Genomic DNA, 16,781 nt, shown 5'->3' on the forward strand with positions numbered 1-16,781 from the left:
ATATCATTTTCCATGCTCCTAGTGCACTTGAGCATAGCATCTTGTCCCTATAATAGAAATTGAGTACTATCTCATTGGTCATGGAGAGAAGAAGAAGAAAAGGAAATGAAGAAAGAAAGAAAAATACTCTAATGAGAATTATTTAGGGAAGATGATTACCTTGCTTGAATATGAATACTTCTAGAAAAGGAGCAAGCTCCAAGTTGGAGAATAGAAGAAATGGAAAAAGGAATAGGGAGAGAGAAAAACTAAAGAGAATCTAAGTCTTTCAAGTGAGAATATTATAGAGTTTCTCTTAAGGCCAACTCTTCCATAAGAGGGGGGAAGTGGGGCTATTCAAGACCTTGGGGGCAAAACCTTAAATTTGATTTTTTTTTTTTTAATTTCACCTTATTTTCATCCGAATTTTAAATAATTTTGAATTATTTTGAAAAAGAAATGATTTGAAAATGGGTATGATTGGCTATTAGGCTTATAATTTTTTTTTTTAAATGAGTTGGGCCTTTGTCTACCTAAAAAGATTAAAATCGTTCTCTAAAAGGAGGTTGTTTGTAAAAAAAGGGGGCAAATGAGTCTTGCCCACTAAAAAGACTGAAATCGCTCTCCAAAATGATGTTTTTTATCAAAAGGAGGGACAAATGAGTCTTTCTCACCAAAAAGACCAAAATCGTCCTCTAAAAGGAGGTTTTTTATCAAAAGGAGAGGCAAATGAGTCTTGCCCACAAAAAAGACCAAAATCACCATCTAAAAATAGGTTTTTTGTCAAAAGGAGGGGCAAATGGGTTTGAAATGTTTGATTTGGATCTGAACTTGGGTTTAAAATTCATTTTGGATCGATAATCGCAAATTTGTTTTGGATCTCAAATTTAGATCCAAATACTAAAACAATAGCCTCTTTTTGGAAAATTTGGGGTGATAACAGGGACTCACAAATGCATTTTTATAGAATACCAAAAAGCACAAAAAGCTTGTAAGTTTATGACTTGGAGACTCAAAAGGCTTTTACTAGTAGTGATTCCATGTGTTATGAGCATATTTCATTAACCAAGATCCAAATCTTACACAAGATCCAAGTTCTACACTACCTATCAAATCATTAACCAAGATACAAAGTTTACACAAGATCCAGTTCTATTAATACCTATTAGAAGATACCACTCAGGTCAAAAACCTGCCCTTGGTTGAAGGACTTTTGTTGTTCTCCCATTAAATCATCTCTGACTAACACCACCTTCACACTAGGACAAAAGAATGAACAAAGTATATCATTTCAAAATATATGTCATTTCAACATTTTTCTAATAAACATATTGTGTTCCTCACATCTATGGTTTCCAAGTCTAAACCTGATTGAAGAATTTATTGCTCAATCTACAAGTGATTCCAAGTCTAAACCTGATTGAAGAATTTATTGCTCAATCTACAAGTGAATGAGCCTCTTCCAGTCACATCGTTTTGTGATAAACAAGCAGCATTACATATTTCTGCAAATCCAGTTTCCCATGAGCATGCAAAATACATTGAATTGGATTGTCATGTTGTTCGTGGAAAACTATTACAAGGCATTATTTGAACGTGTTATAATAGAATTAAAGACTAACTGGGCTGATTTGCTCACTAAAGCATTAAGAAGAGAAGCACTTCTCATCTATTAAACAAACTGGACGTCAAAGACTTCTGCGCTCCAGTTTGTGGGGAGTGTCAAAAGTGTTACTGCATATGGTGTACCATTGCACTCCAACTAATGGTGGCCTTCTCATGCTTGTTGACGTCAATGACGTGAACAGCCTAAGTTTCCATATGCTCTCACCGTTTCTCCATACTCGCATAAGGCATTCCTTAGCAAGGAAACTTTTGGTTGGAAAGTGCATACTCCATCTTTGTAAACTTTTATAATTGACCATTGTAAACTATGTTAACATTGTCCCTTTGTATCTATTTTGTACACAGCTTAAGGAAATTACTCAAGAAGGAGAACAATTGTTCCCACTTGCCATCTTCCTTGGCTATCTTTTTGGGTGCTCGACTCATATCACTTGTTAAATAACTTGTGTAGGTCATGTTTATATAGTTAAGTGAACAAAAATGATGGACTTGTGTGGTAAAATCTTATTAGGCAGGTGTAGTAGCACATGGAGCATCCTGCCAAATGCCTGTGTGTACATATGTTTTTTATTTTTCTGATAACGAACAATCATTTTGAGTGTTAGAGAGTTACCTTCATTAGTTTAACCAGCTATACCTAGAACTTAGCTTACTTGTTAATCTATCTTCATTATTAAGAACAACTAGAGGGGCACACTACTAGAAAAAATAAGGGAGATGTAAATATATTGAGTTTGGAGTACATGAGAAAATTCCAATTCTGCATGAGAAAATAAAATTAAAACCATACTCAAACTGTTTCCATCTACATTTCTTTGCATGAGATGTTTATTAAAATCAGATTGCGTTTGCATCACATTTGTGCATGCAAAAATCAAAGGTGTAGTCAGCAATAGATGGACACAAGATAAAAAAAAAAAGGAACAAACAATTGAATTTTGCCAAAAGTGCTGGAAACTTGTTGGATAAATTTTGTTCGATGTTGAACATTTTCTACAAGAATTTTTTTTTCAGCTCAAGGCAGTTTGCAGACATATGATAAAATTGAAACTATACTTTCCCAGAAAATAAGGGTTGTTACTGTGTTTTTTTTTTCACAAGCTATAGTTGAAGAGCCAGGGGACTGCCTCTTATTTCAAGATGCATAAGGTGTATATATTCTACAATCCAGATGCATCCAGTGCAATTTGAGGAGGCATAATCAACATAGACATGATATGTATCTTCAAGAATCCTGCAGATGCATCCCGTACTGTTTTACATATGGAAATAGATATACACTTTTTTGCAGAACGAGTTGCCAAACGGACAACCACAACCAGTGGTTCAGTATCTTTCTTCCTCTCAACAAATTTTACTTGTTCTCACCAAAGCTGCACCGGCTTCCTCATTTTTTCATATGGGTTGCTCCCTTTTTCTCTCAGGGCCATCTAAATATTTGTGCTTGAAGTTCAAACTGAATAATTCCCCGTAAACTAACTTGAGTGTGACCGGGGAGATTAGGCAAGACGAATCAGCCAAACAGGGCATCAGGATGCAGTGGATCTTTCAGGCAAATTAACTAGTCATGTTTGGTTATTCACGGAAAAACGAGAGAAGAAAAACAATTATGTAGAAGTGAATGGTCTATGAACGATTTCTTCCCTGGGATTCCAATAAAAGAAAAAAAACAGCATTTATATAGAAGTGTCTTTCCTAAGAGTCAGCAAATCAAATTCTGATGCTTGCAATAGTTGCCTATTGGATGAATAGAGAGGAATTGCCTTAATTAATTTATTTGCTGTGTTGAGTTTAGCGTACGGTAAGTTCAATGATATTATGAGCTTATTTGCAATATATAGCCTGTTATATATAGTATAAAAGTTTTACGAACCATAAGTTTTCTATATATATAACTTTAATTTAGAAACCAGTGAAGGTGGCAATTTCAATTTAGTTGATATGCTGACTAAATAAAACAGTTAGATCAAGCGCTACATGCACAATGGGGACTGTGTTATGACTCAAGCTGCTTGGTCACACATTTGATTGGCTCTCGTATCTAAATTGCTTATCGAGAACTGCAGAGTAACAATTTTATTTGCTCGAGGCCCAAATATTGAACCCAATGTTTGGATGATTAAATGACGAAAATGTCCCAACATCGAAACGATGAAATACCTACCCCTTATGGAGACCGATGGGTGGTGGAACGTAAAATTTTGCTTCATGTGTGGCCTTTTTTCTTCTGGCTTCTTGCTTTACGCTATCACTTTATTATGTTGTCGGCCTTATTTTCAGCCTTTTTTTTCTTATTAGTTTTGGCTTTAAGGCCTGGCGGCCATCGATCTCTTGGGGATTTTCGGCTGTGGCATTGAGGTTTCTCACCTTTATTTTTGTATTGCTTTGTTAGATCTGTATGTTTCCTTTTCAGCGAATTTTTTGTCCCGTTCAAACAAATTCTGTCTCTCTTTCTCTCTTTCCATATTATATATGTATATGTATATATTCTCTGGATCGGATAGCTTTCTTTTAAATTTTTGTATCCTGAAAACTGTGGCAAAGGATGCATTCATGTAGTAGCCAGTTGCTTGACCACGATACTTAGTGATGAAATGTTTTTTTTTGTGATGATTTTCAATGATACAAAATAAAAAACAACCATCCATTCATATAGATACCCAGATTATATATATATATATATATATAATGTGATCATGGGATTCTGTAGCTTGAGTGCACACACCCCAGTGCAGATGCATTAGGAAGCATGCACTCAGGGGCCAAGGAATGCTACATTCATTTTGACAGTAGCAATATATATATATATTATATATATATATATATATACATATATATATATATGTATATATATATATATATTATGAACTAAAATTAGCTGACCAAAATCCATGTCCAACGTCTTTTTTAAAAAACATTTTACGATGCTAAAAGCGGTCACAAATAGTATACCCACGATGGCATTTGATTGGTCATTGTTTTTGTTACAAATGCAGCATTTGTAATAGTTTTTTGTATTGAAAATATTGAGAAAACATCCAACCATGGTCACTAGCCAGCTGATTTCAATATATATATATATTAAGGTCATAATCTCCTAGTAGCTAGCCAGGTGGGTAGAATCCACCCACCTGGCTAGCTACAAATTAGAAGATTATGACCTTAAAACGGATGGAGGCTGCAAAATGAAATTAAGTTTTGTCCCTCGACATAAACAGGGGAAACGAAATCTATTCGCCTGGATTATGGCCTTAAAGCTGACGGTGGAGGTCGAAAGTGAAACTAAGTGCTGTCTCTCAACATAATCAGGAGAGTGGCAATGCATAAAACCGGGTTGGCTAGAATCTAGTGATTATGACCTTAAAGCTGATGGAGATTGGAAAGTGAAATTGAGTGTTGTCAGTCGACATAAACAGGTAGGAATGCGTGCACAAATCTGAAGAGGAAGCCAACATTATTTGACAAGGACATCTACATCATATAGATCAAAGGAGACAACAGAGGGGCCATAGCTAACTGTAAGCGACTTCTTATCAACACAAGAACACAAAGGCAGTGAAGGAAATTGATCACTTTCACTTGATCATTTTTGGCTTGGGGAGTCCCAAAACAGGTTGGATGATCGCAAATGCGTGAAGGGAAATGAAACGTCTCCTTCCGCACAATAGCGCCAGGCAGTTCCGTCTGGCCGTTTCCCTTTGCTTGTCTGGTGGAATCATTATTTGGCAGCTTTTCCAAAGGATCCTTTCTTGAAACCATATATTCTTAAGTATGTACATAGTTCTTATCGACCAGCCTTTTAATCTTCTGTAATTTTATCAGAAAGAAACGATTTCTGTTTAATCATCAGCCTTCCAGTCTTTACGTACCTGTATCAGCATGGCTGATAGCAAAAGACCGAACACTCAGACAACTTGCGGATGGCAGATTCATACTCTGCTTTTTTAGTTTCTTTTGATTTTTTTTTTTATTAATTTATATTTTATGAATATACGCGTTTGTCTGCTTAAAATCACACACATACACACACACGCGTTTGTATATATAACATGCAAAAGTTTTTATTGAATTGCTCTGCTACCATGTCCGCACTTGAGTGGCAATGGTTCTTAAAATTATATATATGCACACACACGCGTATGGCTTAAAAATTATGAGTCATGGCAAGTGCTCTTAATTGAATACAGGGGTGGGGGATGCCTCACCAAGGCCCAAAATTGACAAGTAAAAACTCGCTTAGGATTAATTAATTGATGTCAATGGATTAGGAATACACTTATCATATCCACCAAATTGAATGTTTACGCCAACCAAAGAAAAGTATATACCATCTCTGAATTGGACTTTCAAAAAATTCAAATCCAATCTGATTCTGAATTTAAATTCATAAACAAATTTGAACCACCATAAGATAAGAAGTGATCTTCAAAAATTTATGGATACATTAAATATAGTAAAATTTAACCAGTCATGCTTATATTCGATCAATTATTTATTTAAAATCCAATCTAAATGCCGTCAGATTTTGTATCTTACATGTGAACCTGATCAGATTTTTTTTCATTGAACATGAAATCTTCTTCACAAATGCGCTATTTAAAGCAGTTCAATCAAACCTATGATTTGAATCTGATCTATTGACATCCTTAGACTTTAAATATATAAACATTTTTTAAAAATTATATTTTGATTTCTTATTAAAATTTTGAAATTATGAATTGGTTCTCCCAATCAAAAATTTATACCGTCACATGTGTGATGACCCAAACTGTCGTAATGTTCCCAACAGAAAAGAGCCACATATGGCCCAGGGATGCCCTCACTGACCTGCCAAAACTACTCTGGGTACGTATTGTCCCTTAGCTCTTATACAATATTGGACGTCACCTTTCGTGAAACTATTCCAATTGTTTTGAGTCCTCAGCCATAAATAGTGAACGTATGTTCTATAGCTCATGCTTCTCTCTCCCTCTCTCTCTACAACAGCTATGGCGTTAGTGTGCGTTCTTGACGCTCAGCCCTCATTTTTTGTGAAGATGGGACATTCCTGCATTAGTGCTTCTCATTCAAGAAGCGCTGTGACCACAACAGCCATTCCCGTCAAATCTAAGTAAGTTTGCACCTTTCTTTTCTCCTTTCCTTTCATTGTTTTTCTCTTTTTCATATATATATATATATCTCACCTAAATGAAATAATTAAGCTGTTTTCTTTTCCTTGCAATCTAACCTTAGAGATATAATCTCAAGACCAAGTTAATGAGAAACATATATTAAGTTAGTTATTTTTTGAATTTAATTGTATTTTGGTAGGACATAAAATTGCACGGCTCATGTAACATCAAAGTTTTAGTCATGCATAAATCCCCATTTTTTGTAAAAATGATTAAAACTAAAGCATGTGGTATATCAAATTAGTTTTTGTAAACATATTAGCATGTTTTTATTTTGTTTAAAATATCTTTTTAGCTAAAATTTAAAGGGTCTGGTTTTTATTCCTGACCTAGTGGTATGGGATTTAACAATTTTCCATATATATATGTATAGATATATCTATAACATGGGGGAAACCACTTGGAGCTAAGAGACCCCATCGCTCGCTCAGGTCGCAAAACCCTATCTTCCCATGGTCCTGGTCGCAAAGGGAGGGAACCACTTGGATGAACCAGTTACGGGTTGCATATCAGCCAGCTCGTTAGGCCAAAAAGCACATGTTATTAACGTAAAAATTACTCATAAAGCTCAATTTGTACATCAATTTTCATGCATTTTTTATCAAATAGTTTCTGATATTGATTTGACAAAAATGACTGAGATAAACAAAATAGCTAAAAGGCCACAAGGTGGAAAGATCTGTTCGGTGGTGAGGTGCAGACATAGTCATAAGTACCTCTCCTCCTCCCTCAACAAAATGGTATAGGCAATGACCACCTCATCTCGGAAAGGACCTCAGCATGAATTGGCTTATTTTGTCGGTGCTTTTCTTCGAAAAAGAACAATTTTTTAATTATCTTTTGCTAAATCGTCACAGACAGATTTAGCTTGGATTCAATTTCAAACCAACTTTTATATGGAGAATGAGTAAAATCAGTATAAAAGATGAGATGGATGATTAAGTTCATTTCCCTCAAGGTATATCGTTTCTAAGGTGAACAGGGTAGTTGCAAAAAAGGGGAAATTAAAAAATGAGAAAAAAAAATTAAGTGGACTATATATATAATCTATATAGAGGGAGGGTGGGGGAAGTTGAGAGAGCAAAGCCAAGGAATAACACCCCTTTGACACTATCAAGAGAATAGTTTGACACTATCAAGAGAATAGCACTCATGTAAATCAAACAAAACAAAAGATGCTCCCAATAGGTGTCCCATCCCTTGTCCGACCACGTGGGCATGCCTTCTCCAATTAATTGTACAATTATTTACATGTTTCTTTCAACCTTTGAATTGCTGGAACTCAACGTGTATTAGAGTTCTTTTCCGATGGTCCAAAAAATTGATACCTGTGATTTTTATAAGAAGGCATTATATTTGTGGAAAGATATTTAAACGTGAATGACTACCGGGTTGCCGACTATAATGACTCACCTGTACGTTTTGATTTGCTAGAAACTGAATACAGATATGAGTTTACAGAGCTGGCTTGTAAGACTTCATGAGGAAGGCAAGACGATTTAATCATTATTTATGGAGCTCTAAGACCATGTGGAGATCCTATTTTGCTGCTTCATTTTAAGCATATGGGCACCTCATGTACCCATGTTGCCATATCTACACGGCAACACAGTTAATTGTGCACACTTGAATACTTTTTAGATAGAAACTGATTTCAATTACTTATTTTTACTTGATTTATCTTGTTCTAACTCGGTTTTTATTTTGTTTTGCAAATTATCGGTCATTAACATGTAATATTTCTACTTAGAATTATTTGTTTATTCAAATGTTGCTTTCATTTTGAACTTTTTGTGGTATTTTACATATAGGCATATTTATACCCTGCGTTACGCAGTATCTACATTTGCTGAAGTTGTTATGCACTTATGCTTGTACACACGTCCCCCTACTCGTACAAGAACAATCCCTATGCCCATGTGACTTAGGTCACGTTGCAACCCAAGTCTCAGAGTCTACAAAAATCCGTTTGGGAGTCTTCTTGATGTTCTTCCTTGCCAACATGAAAATCCACAGGTTCTTCTTCGTCACTTTTGCTGCACTGGGCTGCTGTTGTGAGACTTTTCCACTTGGCCATAAAGTTTTCTTGGTTTTTTTCTTGTTTGAGGCTTTCTTTTTGGGTCCCCTAATTTGCTTCGTGGAATGTACAATGCAAACTACTAAAATCTCGGTTGAATTTGGGATCTAAAGCTTTTTGGTACTTTAAGTCAAACCATATGTGGGTTATGGTTTAATCAGATAATGTACTATGTTTCAGCTTAACCCTCTTGCGACTATTGGAATTTCAGGGAGGATGAGAAAGTGAGGGAGCAATTAAGACCGAGAGAAAGGCATGTGCGAGTGACTCATTCGATGGCGCAGGAAAAACTGGAGATTTTCAGGTCCTTGGATTCGTGGGCAGAGCATAACATCTTGCCATTATTGAAGCCAGTGGAAGCTTCATGGCAACCATCTGATTTCCTGCCTGACTTCTCGTCCAATTCTGGCCATGAACAAGTAAAGGAATTGCAGAAAAGGGCAAAGGAGATTCCAGATGATTGCCTCATTTGCCTGGTTGGAGATATGATCACAGAAGAAGCTCTGCCGACATACCAAACTTTCATTAATGGGCTAGATGGTGTCAGTGATGAGACTGGTGTAAGCCAAAGTTCATGGGCACTTTGGTCGAGGGCATGGACTGCTGAAGAGAACAGGCATGGGGATCTACTTAACAAGTATCTTATGTACACTGGAAGGGTGGACATGAAACAAGTGGAAAAGACGATTCAGTATCTTATTGGCTCAGGAATGGTATGCCCCTTGATTATCGTGATGGTACACGTCATGACTTCTCTGCTTCAAAGTGAGGCCTAATCTTGTGTTCATGTGCTACCTGGGTACAAAATTTGCTTTAACTAAGAACGTAAACAGTTTCATACTTGGATAAGTTGAATGCAGGGGAAGGTCAAATTTGATCAAGTTCAGTACAACCAAGAAGACCGAAATCTAAAACTGTATCTAGCTACCACCATTGTCCTTTGATTATGCTAATTCGCTTCTTCCTTTTGTTGATTTTAGGATGTGCAAACGGAAAACAACCCCTATCTTGGATTCATTTACACGTCCTTCCAAGAGAGGGCTACGTTCATCTCTCATGGCAACACTGCTGCACTTGCTCGAAAGCATGGTGACCTGGACCTTGCCGTGATATGCGGGACTATTGCTGCGGATGAGAAGCGACATGAGACTGCTTACACCAAGATCATCAAGAAGCTATTTGAGATTGACCCTAATGGCGCAGTCGAAGCATTCGCCCTCATGATGAGGAAGAGAATATCCATGCCCGCCCATCTCATGTACGATGGTCGGGACAACAAACTGTTTCAGCATTTCTCTACTGTTGCTCAGAGGTTGGGGGTCTATACTGCAAAAGATTATGCAAACATAGTTGAACACTTGGTGAAGAGGTGGGATGTAGAGAAGCTTAGTGGCCTTTCCAGCAAAGGGCAGGAAGCCCAGGACTATGTTTGTAGTCTGGCACCAAGGTTCTGGAGACTCGCAGAAAGAGCTCAAGAAAGGGCCAACAAGTCCAGAAAACATGTGCCATTTAGTTGGATATTCAATAGACAGATTCTTTTGTAGTTATGCATCATCAAGGTTCATTGATGTTAGCTTGATTCATTGACAAAAGGGTGATCAGACAAGGAGAGAGTGCGGCAAATATGAAATATGTATTTGTCTTAATAATGCTCAAACGTTTTCCTCTTTGGTAATTAACGAAGTCGAGCAAATTAGGCGTTCTTGTTGTAAACTTGATCTTATTCACTTTCGGAGTTTTTTTTCTCGGTCTTATTTGCATCACGTGGTACTACAAAAATTTGATTTTAGAATAGTTTAGGCCTATGATGATACATGTTACCTTTCTCTACAGAAAACGTCTTTGATCCAGCCTCAAGGTCTTTATCACTGCTCTCAAGAGGGTTCAGGTCCAGCTCCCCTTTGTAAAGCAATGTATTTATTTGGTTGTTTGGAGGTGTAGGGAACAAGGAACATACGGCAAGAAACAGAATTATAGTGTTTTGACTATTAACAAGCCTACGTCCACACTCTCAATCAACGATAAACGTGAGCCTGATTTTAGGATATGAATTAAATTTACAATGGGAAACTTTATCACAATGGTAAGCCTTATCATTAATGGTTTCATGAGACTGCATAGAATTTGGTAACAAAGTGATTTCCAGATTCATCTAGATTTGCTCGCCTATCACTTCTCTCTTTGTCTTCAACATTTTCCCTCAAGCTAATCTTCTCTAGATTGAGTTTGCTTCTGAAATAGCTGAATTGAGCTAAAGGAAGCACCTTGCTGAAAATATTGGCAATCTGCTCTTCAAAAGAAGCGAATTGTACTGCAATATCTTGAATTGCAACTTTTCTCTAACGAAATGATGATGTCCATAATTTTGTGCTAAGGTGATTTGTACATCACTAGGCTTACTCTCCTCCATTCGAGCCTTAGAGAGAAGAACCAAAATATATTGTCTTCAGGTCAGTATCAAACACCAGCACTCTCTAATAGCTTTAATGCCAAGAAGTAATGTAAAGCTCCAATGTCCTTACTAGAAAATCCTTTGTAAAATTAAGAATAAACTGTTGAACCTTGAATAAACTTCTCAGTCACAATTATGCCATCAACATAAATGAGAACATAAATATTATCAACTTATTTGTTCTTTATAAAAAAGGATGAATAAGAGAGAGACTCATGAAACATAAATATGTTTTGAGTCTCTTACGCTATGCTCGTGGAGCCAGTTTGAGGCCATATATAGCATTTGTAAGCTTACTGACATAGCATCTTCAAAACCGGGAGGATGGTTCTCGAAAACCATCTCTCTTACCATTCCGTGAAGAAAAATGTTGTTAGCATCTAGTTGTTGTATTGACCATTTGGCAACCGCAATAGCAAAAACTATCCAACAGTGGTTGAGAAATCCACCCTTTTTGGTTGACTATAATCTTAGTAGTAGAACCATAAGAGTTTCTCTTAATTAATTAATTTGAACACCCACCAGCAAACGATAACATTTTTAGAATGATTTGATGCAACGATAATACATGTGGAGTTACCATGCAGCGCCTTCAGCACATCTTTCAAGGCTTGGACCCCTTCAGATCAGAAAGAGCCTTGTAACCGCCTTGTAGTTGTTCATCTTCAAGGTTTTTAACATGAGCCAGACACGTTTTAGGGGCTCGAGTCCCATCCATAGTGCGCGTTATCATGAAATTTTCGTGCGCAGGCATAGGCTACATCGTATCGAATGTTTTGGGATTCGATAATGAAATCGCGCATAGGTGGGCCCAAAAAATTACGTTTCAATATCGTTTCCAATCAAAGGAAGAGTTTATGGCGATAAGGGCATAACTAAAAAGAAGAATTTATTGCCTTGAACTAAATGCCCTTTTAGTGCACATATTTTCCTAGCTCTCTCGCTTGTCATGCAAACCTCCTACTGAAAACAACTTAGTTGTTTGTAACCTTATAGTGCAAAGACTCACAAAAGTAATTGTATTTTCTAATTTTACCTTCTGCCTTTAAGGCTGAGCATTGGGCAGAACGGCTGATAGGTACTTGATACCGAGCCGGATAAACACCGTTGGTTTGATAATGTTTTTTTATATTTATTTTATTATTATATATATATATAATATTTTATTACAAGTAATTACATTTATATATTATTTTATGAAAAAAATATCTGTTGACCATCATTGTTTCCACTCGTAGTTCTTTGCAATTCCATTTGTGCACCCTACTCGTCATCGTTTCTACAGGTTCGTTAGTCTCGCTCTATCCCATCTTCATTTGATTTTAACTTCTTCATCTTTCGATTACCATCTTCTTCGATGAGCTTTCTGTTCAGCCTAGATCAGCATCTCACGGCTTGACATGACAAGCGTAGACCCTGACCTTGTATCCTCTACTTGGAATGTCAGTTTCTAGCAAGGTTAGGGCTTGTGCTTTGGTCGTTTCGTTATATTTCTTTTTACTTATGGAGAGATCGGTGTGTTTTTTTGGGGATATTAGGTTTGTTGGTGAACATTTGAAGTATTTCTAGGTGGATAGGTCTGTTGGTGAACACTTGAAGCATTTCTAGGAGGATATTCTGAAAAGCCTGCGATTGTTTGTTTGCTTTTTTAGATATTCTTCTGTTTGCTGTAATAGAGCAAGTAGGCGTATTGGCAAATTGATACCATCACAGGTCGTATCATGATAGGGAAAATTATAACAGCATTCGACTAAAGATCCTTATGATGGATCACATAAACCAACCATAATTGAGGTTTATCACTGTGTAACAATTTTTTTTGTTGTGTGAAACCAATCATAGTTGAAGACCAAGGAAGGGGGTGTGGCCACTTGTGGCATGTTCAATGGATGTACATAAATGCCTTGTTTCAATGCTCATAGTGTTACAGTAAAATGCACACAGAAATTGAATGCATTGCCCTCGCAACTCATGCCTATAACCTTTTACCTTCTTAATTTTTAACTCTAACCTTTTCTCGTTTTACTCCTTAAGGAACACCCATTGAATAGAAGTGGCAAGAAGTTAGCTCCCTGAGAGACTGGCATAACTATCCTCAATGGAGGCCCTCAACGAAGTTACCTCTTGTTTTCTCGGTGTTCTTTTGAATATTAATGCTTGGGCTTGATAGCCACCACATTCAATTTTCATCATCTTCTTAAAACTTCAGTCTTTGTACTGTTTTGCATGTACCGTATAGATATTTAGTTTGATCTTAAATTTGAATAGTCAGGAAATAGAGAAAAACCTCTAATTGAATTATTTTTATCTAAATGCTTTTCAGGTTCACATGATATTAATGCTCCTCTTTAAGTGTACGATTGAACACAAAGCATGACGTACTTTATTAATGAACAGAAAGCATGAATTTTCTCATTATTTTTTAGAAACTTAACATGTACAAATATTTTCTAGCTTTTCTTTGTTATTGCTATTAATTATGTGCAGTACAGTTGCTTGCAAGAGTTAGATGGGGAGTTAGACAATTAGTAAGGCACTATATAGGTCACTATTATGTTGCTTTTCTCTAATGCCTTTGCGTTACGAAAGGAGAAAACAGTAATGCATAGCTTATTTGTAATGAAATGAATCTGTAATGGGACCTTTACTATCAAATGTAGTGATGCAGTAGATGCGCTCTGTAGGTTTTAGTAACGAATTTTGTGTGTTAAAAGCATCTTTTCTTGTTCATTGGGCTGAAGGGAACTTGGTTTGTCAAGCACCAACAAACAGCATGAAGGTTGTAGAAAAGAAACAATGATTCCATGGGTGAGAAATGAAATGAAAAGAGCAAGGGAGAAGTGACTATGTCTTCCTTGGATTGCGCTTGATCATTCGATTTTTTTCTTGGCATTCGATACTTTCACAATGTCAATGTATTCTGTAGGGTCTGAAATTCTTTTTTTTGATAGATGGACACTCAAAGAAATCAAACGAGTATTTCCACACCCCATGAGGCTCAACACTACTTGCACACAACAAGAAAACATGCAGCCAACAGGTACGACACTATCCCACACACTATTGTGCGGGTCGTCAGCGATCAGGGTCTCCACTGCTCACACATTGACCACATACACTCTCTCCAACACAGTAGTAGGCACTAGTTATTTTGTTGCTCACATATTATTGCTCATACCATCACCATATTATCGCACAATTTATCATAACTATTGTTCACTGCATCGCACTTTTTTGGTGTGTGCAATCTTAAGCATTGATTCTCACGCACTGTAGATGGCATGATTGCCATCCTTTCATCATCTTCTGGAATTAGTAGCAAACATTCTGATTTGGCAGTAGAAAAATGTGAATATGACGAAGAGAACCAATCTTGTATTCACCAACAATTATCCCCAAAAATTGATGAATGATAATATTGTACATGCATGTGTCGAAACAAATGAAGTTTTTGTGGTAAGAATGGAGTTCGACGACAAGTCCAATGCTTACATATTTTACATTGCATATGCACTGGGACACAAATTCTGTATTAAAAGGTGTATGAGCAATAAAAATGCAAAAGGCGTCGTTGTGAGAAGGTCATGTGTTTGTTCGAAGCAAGGTTGAAAGAAACCAAATAAAAGTTTAAAGAAACATAGGATTGATAGAAGATGTTATGCAGCCAAATTGGTGTTGGAAGGACTCCCAATAAAAAATATTGTGTTGACATATTCATAGATGACCACATTCATCCCTTGGCACCTCCTTACATAAGTCACATGTTGAGGACTCATCACAAAGTGTTGATATCTCATTCTGCCATTGGTGAACTAGCTGATAACATTGACGTTCCACTTAAGAAGACTTATGACTCTTTCATGAAAGTTGATGGTGGTTAGAAGAATGTTCCATTCATACCCATGGATTATAGAAATCGCGTAAGGACAATGATGTCATAATCCATGAAAGATGAAGAATTAAGAGCCTCATTGGTTTACTTGGATACAAAGTCAAGCAAACACAGAGGTATTTCTTAATGCGGTGCAAGTAGACAAGGATCAATAGGTCACACATGTCAATGGGCAGCCTCAAGGTCAAAGGTAGATGATGAATGTTTCAATGATGTTTTTGTTTTTGTACAACAATTAAGGTCAATACCCAACATTGATCTTTTGCCTAGTTTGTGCGGGTGAACCACCACTCTCAAATTTGCATTTTCAGTGGTGCTTTTTTTGATCAACCATAGAAACCTTTGAGTGGTTGTTTAAAGATTTCACCAAAGCTATGAATGTTAAGCACCCTAAGGTTGTACTTACAGATGACAACAATGCAATTGCAGCAGCAATGTCTCATGTATACCCAGAGGCACATCATCAATTTTGTTTTTGGCATGTTTTCCAAAATATACCAGTGAGAATAGGTAATGTGTTGAATCAAAAGACTGTATTCAAAAAGTGTTTTGCATAATGTGTACTCAAGTGTGAAGATAAAAAAATGTTTGAGTCTACATGTGACCAAATCATTCATTTCTTTGACCTTGAAGAGAACATTTGACTTCAAAATTGTATAAGAACAAAGAAAAGTAGGCATTGGCATATAGAAAACAATACTTTTATGCAGGTATAATAAGCACATAGGGAGCTAAGAGCATGCATGTTGCATTGAAATGTAGAGTCAACTCTTATTTGTCAATGTATCGATTTATAGAACAATATGAATTATTTGTCAATAGTCTTAGGCATAATGAACTTGACGAAGATGTCAAAAGCTACAATTCACGACCTATAACTCTGAGCATTAATATGTTGGCCAAAGCTATAACTATGTATACACCAACTACATTTGAGTGGTTTAAGCAGAAAACAATTCAGGAAACTAATTGCAGCATATAATTGGATACGTAGGAATCAAGTATGTTCATGCACCATAGAGAAGAGTCTCTTAAAAGGAATATAATGTACATTACTTACCATGTTGATACTAGTATTGTGCAATGTTTTTGCAAGAAATATGAATTCAAAGGTATTTTTATGTTGTCATGCACTAAAGACACTTGATAGAGAGAATATTAGAGAAGTAGTTGATACATATATCATGTGAAGATGGATGAAACATGCAAAGGTGGAGATATTGAAGAGGATGTCTGATATTCCTTGTGATGAAGATCATAAGCATCGAATCGCCTCTTGTTACCAACTTCGATGCAGATCACTCATGCATGTTGCAGATTTGGCAGCACAAGACGACCGAGCATTTGAAGACATGAGGCATGCAAATGAAGCTCTAGACGAAGTGTTGTCATTCTGCCATAAGAGCAACAAACAAAGAGCTAATTTGACAACACTTGACCCATAACAGAAGAGGAGGAATGGTTCAAGCATAAATATCATATTCGACAAGTTGGATGTCAATGTTGTCAATTATGATGGAACCATACATAGGCAAAAGGTTTGAAGATGAAACTTGGATTTGATATCAGTCAGAGTAAGACAAA

At 36.5% G+C, this 16,781-nt stretch overlaps 1 protein-coding gene across 1 annotated transcript; it reads left to right on the forward strand.

Moving 5' to 3' along the window:
• Window positions 1–6,593: 6,593 nt before the first annotated feature.
• On the forward strand, window positions 6,594–10,397 carry LOC116266994 (stearoyl-[acyl-carrier-protein] 9-desaturase, chloroplastic-like). The gene is made up of 3 exons (XM_031648539.1): window positions 6,594–6,715; window positions 9,065–9,566; window positions 9,834–10,397. The coding sequence occupies exons 1-3, from the start codon at window positions 6,594–6,596 to the stop codon at window positions 10,395–10,397; spliced, it is 1,188 nt and encodes a 395-aa protein (XP_031504399.1).
• Window positions 10,398–16,781: the final 6,384 nt, after the last annotated feature.

The sequence above is a fragment of the Nymphaea colorata genome, chromosome 13, assembly GCF_008831285.2.
Source record: "Nymphaea colorata isolate Beijing-Zhang1983 chromosome 13, ASM883128v2, whole genome shotgun sequence".
Lineage (NCBI taxonomy): Eukaryota > Viridiplantae > Streptophyta > Magnoliopsida > Nymphaeales > Nymphaeaceae > Nymphaea > Nymphaea colorata.

Bases quoted from the DNA above. Each gene is read 5' to 3' on its own strand.
- LOC116266994 (XM_031648539.1), top strand. From the start codon at position 6,594: ATGGCGTTAGTGTGCGTTCTTGACGCTCAGCCCTCATTTTTTGTGAAG. The intron at 6,716-9,064 runs GTAAGTTTGCAC...TTGGAATTTCAG, and splicing joins GCCATTCCCGTCAAATCTAA to GGAGGATGAGAAAGTGAGGG. The intron at 9,567-9,833 runs GTATGCCCCTTG...TGTTGATTTTAG, and splicing joins ATCTTATTGGCTCAGGAATG to GATGTGCAAACGGAAAACAA.